Source organism: Ciona robusta, chromosome 3 (genome assembly GCF_009617815.1).
Source record: "Ciona robusta chromosome 3, ASM961781v2".
NCBI classification, from domain to species: Eukaryota; Metazoa; Chordata; class Ascidiacea; order Phlebobranchia; family Cionidae; genus Ciona; species Ciona robusta.
Window position 1 is genome coordinate 4,134,782 of NC_143237.1, and position 12,321 is coordinate 4,147,102.

Consider the following 12,321-nt stretch of genomic DNA (forward strand, 5'->3'; position numbering starts at 1 on the left):
ATGCACTTCTTCAACTTACAAGTGTGCTCCTGAAACTGTTTAATATTTTATTGGTAAAATTTCTTTTTTAGGGGTTTTGTTTTTTCATCAGCACCCAATCTTCGGGTGAATCCTCTTTAAAGCCGACTCGCTCTATTGTACGGATTGTGTATTTATGCAGAACTATAACAACCTATATGAAAAAGGAAGCCAACTTTGGTATAACAAGGTGCTTAATTGGGCAATTTGAACAAACAAACATGGTATAAAACAGAACTGGATTTTTGTTTATTATTTACTGATGAATCGTGATCTCAGCCGAAAAGTCAAATGAGACATGTAAGCCAAATATTAACAAATGTGATGCACAGAAAAAGCTTGTTACACTCAATTTGAAACAGCAACATAGATGCAACTATGTCTGTTCACTTGTACAGGTAACAACATCTTTAACATTTGTCGGAGTGACTGAAGTGGGCAAGTTGCCCGTAGTTATGACAGGTGCAGTTTCTTTAGGTCGGAGGGTGGGGTATGTTGGTAAATGATCGGAAGCTACAATGTTGGTTGTTGGAGTTAAAATTTGAGCACCTGTATTAACTGTTTGGTCACCAAGGTTTGATGAATCATGGATAATTTGAGTTTGATATTTGTTTGGTTTCATTGTACCTGTAGGTTGTATGGAAATGTTAGATGAAACACTTGAAACAACATTGCGGTTCTGTCTATGTTGGTTCCAGTACGTAGGCTTAGAGACATTAGACATGTGGTGGGCACCTTCCTGCTGATCTTCGATTTTAGTTGGATGAAATTCGTTATAGCTTGATGCAGATGGTTGGTGAAAAAAGTTGGCTGTTGGTACAGAGCTACAGTGAGATTTGTTGATTGGTGTAGTTGTAGCATTTGAAAAGCGTGGATGGGTAACCACGGAATGAGAATATTGTTCTATTGAACGACAAGTTTGACTTGAAGGAATTTTGTTTGTATTGGCAAGTGGTAAGCTGCGAGGAGTTGTTGACTGTGAACGGGACATAGGCGTTCCGCTTCTACTACTATGTGATGAAGATAGTGATGATGGGGAACCCAATGATCTCATAAGAGGAGAAAGTGAGTTGTGATGACCCATTTTTGGGCTTGTATTCCCAAACATAACTGAGTCAACCAAAGATATAGGTGACTTTTGTTGCACTGTTAAACGTAGAGGTTGTCCACATACTTGTGAGCTTGAAACTTGTGGTAATGTGGGAAGATGAAATGAAGACAATTTGTTATTAGTTTCAGGCAAGCTGCATGAACCTTTCATGACCACAGATAGAACTCCTGTAGATAAGAATCCAAAATGTGAATTTCTTGAAACCTTAATACTCTTTATAGCAGAACTTTGGATGTAATGTTGGTCAGCTGGGATATTTGGGGCATGTGGTAAAGTTGGAAGTGTTTGATGCTTTTTCACAGGTGCTGGATGGTGAGGAATTACAGGATAAGCATTGTCATAGCCTACATTGCTGTTGGTATTTAGATTTGTGCGTGTGGCTTGACTTTTCATAATTTGTTGTTGCTGCAATTGATTTTGTAATGAGATGTGCTGTGCATTGTTTGCAGTATACTGCATTCCAAAATTTTGCTGCATCAGAGAAGCTTCGGATAATCCAAAATTACCAGCATTTATTCCTACACCATATTGGTTGGGTGTCTTAGTACCCCCCATATGCATATGATGTTGCATTATTGAATGCGGTTGTTGTGGCATGGCAACACGATTACTACTAGAATCGTATTGCGGAAACTGATTCCCACTCATGTGTATGTTGTATAGGTGTTGCTGCTGGGATTGTTGTTGAGGACTCATAGTTAGCATTGATTTTTGTTGAAATTTAGGAGCATCAAAGTTATGTGGAAAAGACTGAGTACCAGGCATTAGAGCTGGGTTTTGTCTTTGATATAAAATTTGTCCAGTTACCTGACTTCGCTGAGATGCTTCATGCGGATTGGTAATATTTCCTGAGTAAGGCATTGATCTTGCACCAACATCACTCCTACTTATAGTTTCAATTACTGATATTTTAGGATCGTGGTAATTCTGTTTACTGATAGATGCCATATTATGCATCACAGTAGAAGACATGTTCTGGTGCATTGCATGTTCAGCACCCTGAACCTTAAATTGATTGAATCTTTGATTTAAATATGGAATGGCATGTCCTTCAACACCAGACATATTTGCAAGATCTTCTGGAGGAGAAAGCATCACTCCGCCAGCTTGAACTGTTGATCCAGTTGGCGTAGTAAGAGCAGATGACTTTGGTTTCTTTTTTCGGTTTGGTTTCTTTCGTTTCGGTTTTGATTGATTTTCCCCAGCCACTGTTGTGTGTGCCAAAGTTTGAATAGCACTCAGTCCAGTGGTACATGCTTCTGTTTGCAAAAGGGTGACAAGGAGCGGACTAGCCATGGACATGCCTTGGTGGTTCTGACCCTTTTCTTGTTTCATTTCCTCTACAGAAATATTTTGTGGTATAATCTTACTGGATGATTGATTAGATATTGTGAGAGGAAAGGAACTGTGATTGGGTCCTGGTGATTGAAGCATATGCTGTTCTGCAGTATTTGTAGTAGGCACTTTATAGGAAGAAGCAGTTGCACTTACCACAGTCCCTTGTGACCAATTACCTGATGTGCTTGTGATGATAGGAATGTGTTGACTAGAATGGATCATACTACCGTAACTATCAGTAGTATGAAACCTCAAGTTGTTTGAAGGATCACTATTACCTGGAAATGAACCAACAGGTAAGTACAGTAGAAAATATGGAAACTGTTTTAAACTATTATTTACTATACAAACAGACAAAAAGCATACACATGTATAATATATTACATTTTCATATTTTACCATTCATTAAGTTTATTAAACAAGATACATTCTTAATTTGATGCACACTATATAAAATATGCAAAAAATAAATAAGCTATTTACCTAACTCTGGTGTTACCAAGGCACGGTTAAATTGACCCGGGTCACTCATAAAGTGATTGCTACTTCCTTGTTGCATTAAGGACTGTGGGTAAAACATTTTTGTTGACGTTTGATGGTTTGAACTCTGAGCAAAATTTGCAGGAAGACTGTGCTGCTTATGCGTTACGGCATTTTGGTTGTTTGTCTGATGAACCACATTAATTTCAGCTGAATTAGAAAAAGAACTATTATCTTGGTTCACAACCGTACGGCATTGGTGGGAAGCATGACCATATGAAGGAATACTGTGTGGAGTAATGTTTGTTGCTGCAGTAATTCCACTTGTTGATGAGCTTGATAATAAACTCTGTAACTGTATGTCCATTATGTCCGCTTCAGCACTTTGACTGTGCATGTGCTGATGTTGGATTTTCTGGTCCCAGGCTTCGGAAACCATCTGCTCAACACTCGGAGATAGCTGCGGATTTGTCTGTGGAAACTGATGAACCGCGTTAGGAGATTCTTCTGAACTGAGAGATACAAAATTTTGTGAATAGTTTTGATTGTTAAATCTGTATTCCAAATCTGATTTGGCTACACTTTTTTGCTTGGGTGCTTGTTTGTCTTTTGATTTTCGAGCTCGTTTTTTGATTGGGGGGTTTGAGGGAACCTCGGATAGCGATGTATGTTGTTGTTGTGGTGCCATTGCTCCATGGACTTGAGTATTTAACAGTTGGTTGGCTGTAATTTATGAAATAAACAAATGAACTGTTTAACCACACATGCACCATCAGAAAATTAAAAAAAAATGTATAGATAGGTTGCTTTAATATTGTGATACAAGCAAAATTTTAAAACACAAAAAACTGCTAGTAAAAAAATGGTGTCAATTGTTCATGTGACAACGCATCAGATTTCTCATAAAAAAGTGTCATTTAACTTTGATCGCCTCTAGTTTTTAAACCACTAAAAAAGTAAATTTGTTTATCTGATTTCTTACAACGAATTCTTTATGAACACAGGCGTCGAAACATTGGAAATTCTGATTAAAACCGGGGTGGTTAGATAGATATAAGTTACATTCTAGGTCAGTGGTTCCCAAAGTATGGGTCGTGACACAAACATGGGTCGCACAGGGTTGAAAAATGGGTCGTGCCAAGGTGATTGAAATCTATCAAAACAAGTTTTTTTCTTTTCAAGCGTTCAGTTTACGTTTGCTTTGTAGTTAAGCCATATATTTACCATGTTTTTCTTAGCCAGGTAGACTGTTTGTTATGAAATAGTAGGGATTCACACGTGGATTCATTGCATTATAATAGCGATTGTTTGACCTGGCAATTACTTACGACATAATAGCAATTCACAAGTTGATTATCTGAATGAATGAATTGAATGTAACTTACTTTATCTTTGCGTGGCTGGAAAATGACAGTCGTTATCACACGGGTTTAACACCTCTTGCCAGCTTACGAGTTACCATGTATGTTACTTTGTGGGTGATTATTTTTTGGGGATTTTTTTTATTTTTTTTTATGTATGGCTGATAATTTAGACAACCCATTAGTGACCACTGGGTTGGAGCAATTGCCGTTAAGTGTCTTGCCCAAGGACACATACGGCAACAATGGTAGCAGCGTCAAGCCTTGAACCCATTACCTCTGGGTTACAGGCAGCCGCGCGCTAACCACTATACCACGGCGCCGCACTAAAATCAGCATTATAATAGGGATTGACACGTAATCATTAGGCATGTAGGAGGTTTAAAACAGGCTTGAATGTTAAAGAGACATGCGTCGTATTAGTTTCCTACTTTTAGCAGTTTACGATGAAATACATGGCTAGCGCCATTTTTTCGCCACCTTAGCCTAGGCTTCCTCACCCTGATACCCCAGTGTTGTAATATGTTCGTTCTGATCGAAATATTTATACCGGGCCATACTGCGCATGCCCCGAAATGCTAATGGGCAGTAGGTTGGAACAAATACAATGACCACTCGATCCAAACTTATCACGACCCTTCGTTAAAAACGTTCCAGACACGATTTAAAGTCAGTAGAACTGGGTTGGTATGTTATTTGTAGCCTAGAAAAAGTAAGTACTACTAACAAACTTTTTTTAGGCTAATTTAACAGGCACTTTTACTTATAGTATACAGGTGCTGGTGTACCAATCGTACGTCTAACATAAACTTCGGGCACTGTGCTAACTAGATCCCAGCAATACCGAAAAAAAATTATTATTAATTCAATAAGTATTAACATCCGTAATAAAAAACACATTTATAGAATTCTCTACTGATCCAGCTTTGAATATGATATAGCGCTATGTATAGGCGCTAAGTTTTGCTTTATTCATGGGGTGACCGGCTATAGTGACGTAAAAGTCGTGTGACGTAATAATCATTATGACATCATATATGATCACAAATGTTTAGAGCAGCGCCTTGTGCGAGGGCATGCAACACGGCAAAGTAATGTTCAGTGCGCGAATAAGCAATACAATATTAATTGGGTTGCCTCAGCAGATTGTTTATTACAACATAGTGGCGATTAACACATGGATTTCCAACCTCATAATACAAATTCACATCATAATAGCGATTGACGAGTTCATCGTTAATCCTGCAAAAGTAAACTAAAAGCTTGTGTTTTACGTTTACGATTATATCAGCTTTGTTTTTTATTAAATGTTTACATTGAGATAGGCGTGTTTAGACATAACTGCACTGACTTAACAGTTGTTTTTTTCCAATCAAAACAGTTTAATGTTGTTTACTGCAGCAACACTTTTGCCGATCGCAATGGGTGTTTCACGAGTACAACATTCTACACGTACAAAGTTTTAAATATCCATTTTTACGATTGTAAAAATATGAAGGGTCCTCAAACCTTCGTATTGTATTTGCATATCAATTTTGAGAAAACCCAACGATCTTTAAGACGCTCAAACATTTCACCTTTGATTAGCGAGTGGACGAGGTATAATAGATAAGGATTCGTCGTGATATTTACGTCTAGCCAACGTTTATATCTGATGCGATAAAACACCCCATTTATTGGTTGTGCACACGAATATCTATTGATCTATTCTATTTTATTCGGTAAATTAAAACTAACACTACATTATTAGGAAGACGTATCTAAATTAGTAAAAACAAATAAAACATTGGTGACAGTTTTACGCATGCCCATCGAGGATAATGTAATGATTATTTACGTCAGAATAACTTTGATGAACCATTACGATTGTTACGTCACAAACGAGATTGTTGGAAAACAATCGTGTTTTATTCGCTTCTATATGATCTGTAGTTTTTTATAATTTATGTTTCTGATTATTAGTTTAAATGTAGAAAAACCGCGATTATGTGAGTTTTAATGTGTGCAAAATTAAGAGCGAGAAGCAACGCTATCAGTAAATTGGAACCAGCGCAAATTGCAACATGATAATACAAAGTATCGATATTTATTACGTCACTTTTCAAGATAATAAATTTACAACGATTGCTTCGTTTGTTAGGTGTGAAATGTATGCTGCCGCATGCGTCTTCTTTTATTTCCCACGCCGGCGCAGAGCTTAAACATATGACGCTCATACACGATGTTTTGATATCGTTGGTTGGGCAGTGGGCATATTCCTCCCGATTGTTATAATATGAAACGTCATAATTATTAGTTACATTGTAATAGAACAAGTAACGTAACAATTGAACGAAAAATGTTCCAAGCGAAGTACAGTTGGCTCACAACCCAAAGGCATCACGCGTAATATTTAAGCTTAGTTTTCGGTAATTAAAATAACGTAACGACGATTTTTATGTATCACTTTCCACCCCCCCAAAAAAATTAGTGGCCAGGCCACCCCAACACCCCGTAACTTGGCTATGGCGCTACATAATACCCAAAAAATGAATCATTATTTTAAAAAAAGTGTGGGTATGGGTGTTAAATATAAAAAAGTATGGTCATAACTTAAATGAATATTTGATTTTCAAATAATTTCCTGAAAATTTAATTTTGTAATCATCTATGTAGGTCGCTAGCATGCTATTCCCATAAAAAAATTATAATTTTAAAATTAAAAAATATACAATAATATTTTTTTTCCGAAACTCTTTTTAGTCGTTGCGTATTCATTCGTGTTCGACTGTGCATATTGTATTTGTTCTGACATACTCCGCATGCGCTGTAGCGACAGTGCCTGGTACAAATATACCACACAGAACGAATACATTACAACACTGTGTTTCGACGTCAATGTTTATGAATATAATAAAATAATTAAAATATATATAGTAAAGTCGGGTAATAAAAAACAATACTTGGGGTAAGAAAGGACAACCCCCCTAGCTCACTAAAAAATCATTTTTATTGTAAACAGCTTGTGTGGGTAAAAAGGACATTTATTTGGCTTCGTTTTTATCCTAACTGTCCTTTTATATAATAATTATTTTTTCAGTAAAACACAAATTACTAAACCAAACAAAAAATTGAAAAAAAACTTTTTATGGGGTTTGGTACACTTCTTGATAAATTTATTCTGAATGCAGCTATGTGCTACATATTTAAGTACCTTGCTGCTGGTATATTTTAATTTTAAAGTGGGTAAAAAAAAACAATTGTGTTTTTTTCTGTTTTTATTTTTTCTTTCTCAACCAATATTAACTTTGTGATAAAATTAATTCGAAAGCCATGTATGTAAATTATTTTAATTTAATTAATGATTTAATTGATTTTAAAGGTAACCAAGTATTAAAAACAGATATTTTACTGCTTTGCCTACATTTTCTGATAATGGAATTTATTTTTTAGGTTAATACTGTTTAGTTACAAGCACTGGCGCAAATAGACGAGTTGAAAGGGGGGGGGTTCTGACTTGCGCCGAAGGCGCAAAAAAATTTTTGCTACAACCCCCCCCCTTTTTACTGTAAAACCCCCCCGTTGTAAAAACTTATTTAAATTTTTAAATTACCACGTACGCTGTCATGTTATTGGGTTACGACAGCGAAGCTTATTTTCCGACGTAACAACAATTTATATGCGGTCAATTGCGTCATAATGTCCATTGACGCGTCCGTTATTAGCTACATCGTGGATGTAAAAAACACGTTAGAATTACGTTCCTTGTTCTTTGTTATTTTTTGTGATACTACCCAACTTTATCTCAGTAAACATCATTAAGTCATAATCGAGTTAAATCTACTCACCGTGTGTAGCAAAAATGGTTAAAAAGACGACCGCAGTTAAATTTTTGATATTCGATTGTATGAGATAACGTCACAATTGCTACACATGCGAAACAGTTATAGATAAATATTCAGAGCAATAGTAAAACCACGGCCTACGAGAGATATATCTCTAGTAGGCCGTGGTAAAACTAATCTTGCTGACGCATGGTGCAGCGTAGGTAGGTTTTTCACCTACGTAGCTGGGAAAAGGAACGTTCAGCACTGGCTGTGGTGACTGGGAGCGTGGCAACAATCTAATAAGGGAAAGTGTAATTCATTTGTGCTTATTTCGACTCACGTAATGCTTACTTTTAAAAGTTGGCGAATATTTGGGAAGAATTCCCCGTTACACACCTGGAGAGCAGATTTGGCGTCAGATGGCAGTTCTTTTTTCTCTGCTGACCACTTCTGTCGCCAATAGCCCAGCTCTGACGTAATCGTTGCAGCGGCATTTTTTTCCAGGTCTTCTGAATATAGTTCAACCAAATTTATGAGCTGATTTTCATCTAAAAATAGAACATAAGGTTTTTGTTTTATAGCGCTATTGTAATTACATACCAAAAGAATCGGCGAGATATTTTGGTATGAGTGCGTAACAGTTTGCTGCACGTTGAAATGTTGGAGAAAATCGTTCTTCAATTTGGCTAATAACGTCTTCAATGAACGGTAAGAACGTAATGTTGTGCAAATGCTACTGAACGGTAAGGTTTGGAGAAGTACCGCGTGGTAGAGTGCATATAATCGGGATGTTGAGGCTTTCAGCAATGCACTTTGCATCATGGAAAATTTAGACCATCAACGCTTTTGACCATGCGGCGATCACGCCCCTCCAGGCTGGCATGCACTGGATCGTCATTCCAGGTGCAACTGCACATGAACACGTCATTCCAGGTGCATCTGGATCGTCATTCCAGGTGCAACTGCACATGAACGCGTCATTCCAGGCGCATCTTCCAATCCCAATATCAACTTGCCGTTATCACGCCATATTCGTGACGTCACAATCCAAAGGTATAAATACCATGCTGTCAGACTGTCTGAATCCAAACCCAAAGAATCCCGATTCAAAGAAACAAGCCTATTGAGTTCGCTATGAATCCCAAGCCAAAGAAACAAGCAAGATTGAATTTATTTTTTAGTACAACGCAAGAAAAAAATGTTGGTGCAGAAACGAGCATCACAGCAGAGCTTGCCGCTACAAGGCAGAAACAACCAAGTCCAATGCTGCAACCTGACAATGACATAGGAACGTTCGTGGACTCCAGAAACTCGTTAGACGACACAACAAAATATCTCCTGCTAAACAACAGTTGGAAGCCGGGACAACACTACAAATTTCCAACGAAACAACGCATTGTTAAAGGCAAACCAGTTGATTTGACTTTTCAACTCAACTGGTTAAATGAATGGAAATGGCTGACATATAGTCACCTTAAGGAGGGGGCGTTCTGCAAAAGTTGCGTGGTCTTTGCACCTGAAATTGCTGGAGGTTCATTATTGAACCGCTTCGTAACATCACCAATGACCAACTTAAAAAAGGCAAGAGAATACATAACTGAACACAGCAAGAGAGAATATCACAAACTGGCGCAAACTCGTACCGAACACTTTATTGCTACCTGGGAATCTACTTCCGGCAACGTGGTCAATCAAATGTCTTCTTCCCACTCTCAACAAGTGTCAAGAAATCGACGTTTTATGAAATGTGTCGTAGATACCATTAAATTATGTTGCAGGCAAAACATTCCCCTTCGTGGCCATCGAGACTGCGGACCACTCAACAACCCTGAAGACTTTGAAACGACAATAAACGAAGGCAATTTTCGAGCTTTGCTTCGTTACCGTATTTCCTCTGGTGACTCCTACTGCCTTGAATTTGTTAACGAAGCTCCAACTAAAGCCCGTTATATCAGTTGGTACATTCAAAATGAGATAATAGCTCTCCTTGAGGACGAAATGCGAAAGAAGATCGTGGCAAATATAAAAAACGCAAACCATTATACTGTATTGGCGGACGAAACAAGCGATGTATCACTACATGAGCAATTATCCATCTGTGTTCGCTACGTTCACGAGGTGCGTCCAAATTGCCTTGAAATCCGAGAAGACTTTCTGAAAACGCAATGGAGGCTCTTCAAGGTCATTCAATCAAACACAGAGCTTTAAAGCAACTTTGTGAGACGCGGTGGGTCGAGCGGCACGAAGCGGTTCAAATATTTTTGGAACTATATCCTCACATTCTTCATGCAGTGGTTGACCTGGAGATGTCGAACACAATAGCCACTTCGAAGGGTGCAACAGAAGTCAAACTGCATTTACGTGATTTCACGTTTTTGAGCGATGCAAAATGCATCGCTGCGGTATTCGAAGAGACCTATCGACTATCAGTTAATCTACAAGGCAAAGAAGTTGACCTGGTATCGTGCGCAAACATGGTGAAACAAACGCTTAAAAAATTGCAGATTATGAGGGGAAACTCAGAAGAAGTCTTTGAAAAAATTTTCCATGATGCAAAGTGCATTGCTGAAAGCCTCAACATCCCGATTATATGCACTCTACCACGCGGTACTTCTCCAAACCTTACCGTTCAGCAGCATTTGCACAACATTACGTTCTTACCGTTCATTGAAGACGTTATTAGCCAAATTGAAGAACGATTTTCTCCAACATTTCAACGTGCAGCAAACTGTTACGCACTCATACCAAAATATCTCGCCGATTCTTTTGGTATATAATTACAATAGCGCTATAAAACAAAAACCTTATGTTCTATTTTTAGATGAAAATCAGCTCATAAATTTGGTTGAACTATATTCAGAAGACCTGGAAAAAAATGCCGCTGCAACGATTACGTCAGAGCTGGGCTATTGGCGACAGAAGTGGTCAGCAGAGAAAAAAGAACTGCCATCTGACGCCAAATCTGCTCTCCAGGCGTGTAACGGGGAATTCTTCCCAAATATTCGCCAACTTTTAAAAGTAAGCATTACGTGAGTCGAAATAAGCACAAATGAATTACACTTTCCCTTATTAGATTGTTGCCACGCTCCCAGTCACCACAGCCAGTGCTGAACGTTCCTTTTCCCAGCTACGTAGGTTAAAAACCTACCTACGCTGCACCATGCGTTAAGATCGTCTGAACGGGATTGCCTTGATGACGGTGCATCGTGACGTAATCGTCGACACGGAACATTTAATTACTCAATTCGCGGCTCTGAAAGCTCGCCGTCTTGAATTATTATTGTAATGTTTGGATAACTGACAAATAAAATTGATTTCGTTTTAACATCGAGCTGTTGTCATTCGATTAGACCTTAAAATATAATGTTTTTTTACGAGAGATTGAGCACCTTATACCGACCCCGCTAAAAATTTTCACATGCTTTTTCGGAAAGCCACCGCTGCCGACCCCGGCTCAGAATAGGGGAATTTAAGATTAAAAACTTTAAATTAATTTTTAAACAATTATTTTGAAGTAAAAAAAAATTATTAAAAAAAAATTATTAAAAAAAAAATTATTAAATTTTTTTTTTTTTTTTAAATTATGAATTTTTTTATTTCATTTTTTTAAAGGGGGGGGTTTCCCCCTATTTGCGCCAGTGGTTACAAGTCATTTTTATGGTTATGTTGCAGAATTTAGTTTAAATAATTTATTTAAAGGCCTTTACAACTTAGCTATATCAAGTAAAATGCTCTGGTTACATCTTGTGCTTTATATAGGTTATGATACTTATGGGCTTTGTTTTTAGTCCAATAAATGTTGTTTGTGGGTAAGTTTATGTTTAAAAGGAAGTACTGAAGTAATAATGATAAATTAGAAAACAAAAGGTTTAGAACAAGCCTGTTAAAAGTATGTGGGAGATGTTTTGCTTTTGTGGAAAAAAAGAGGAAAAGTTGAGTTTTCTAAGAAAATATAGACTGGATAATACCGAAGTTGTATGACCAATATTTGTATTATTACCCTGTACTGCCATCATCAATTTTTTTTGTTTAGATAAAGTTAAGTTGCTTTTGAAAACATTGTTTTTTAATGCTCCGCTAATGTTTTTATTCCAAATCCTGGGAAATTAAAAACAGCACAAAATTTCGAATAAAATTATAAAGAAACATAGAAATCCTACTTTCGTCTTTGGACATCAAGGTATGATGAATACTGTTTCTCCAGACT

The 12,321-nt window shown here is 37.4% G+C and overlaps 2 protein-coding genes across 3 annotated transcripts in view; one reads left to right on the forward strand and one right to left on the reverse strand.

Annotated features, from left to right (window-relative positions):
- Window positions 1-245: 245 nt before the first annotated feature.
- LOC149738306 (uncharacterized) overlaps window positions 246-12,321 on the reverse strand; it is a 37,994-nt gene continuing 25,918 nt past the window's right edge. For both annotated transcript variants that reach the window (XM_089874518.1, XM_089874519.1), the window contains exons 5-6: window positions 2,951-3,670; window positions 246-2,745 (exon numbers count right to left, since the gene is read on the reverse strand). In XM_089874518.1, the coding sequence (XP_089730644.1) occupies window positions 395-2,745; window positions 2,951-3,670 (3,071 nt within the window). In that variant the 3' untranslated portion in view covers window positions 246-394. The remainder of the gene's footprint in view (window positions 2,746-2,950; window positions 3,671-12,321) is intronic.
- On the forward strand, window positions 10,273-11,439 carry LOC149738307 (52 kDa repressor of the inhibitor of the protein kinase-like). Its single transcript, XM_089874522.1, has 3 exons — window positions 10,273-10,883; window positions 10,936-11,132; window positions 11,188-11,439. Exons 1-3 carry the CDS (start codon window positions 10,280-10,282, stop codon window positions 11,281-11,283), a joined length of 897 nt encoding a protein of 298 aa, XP_089730648.1. The 5' UTR covers window positions 10,273-10,279; the 3' UTR covers window positions 11,284-11,439.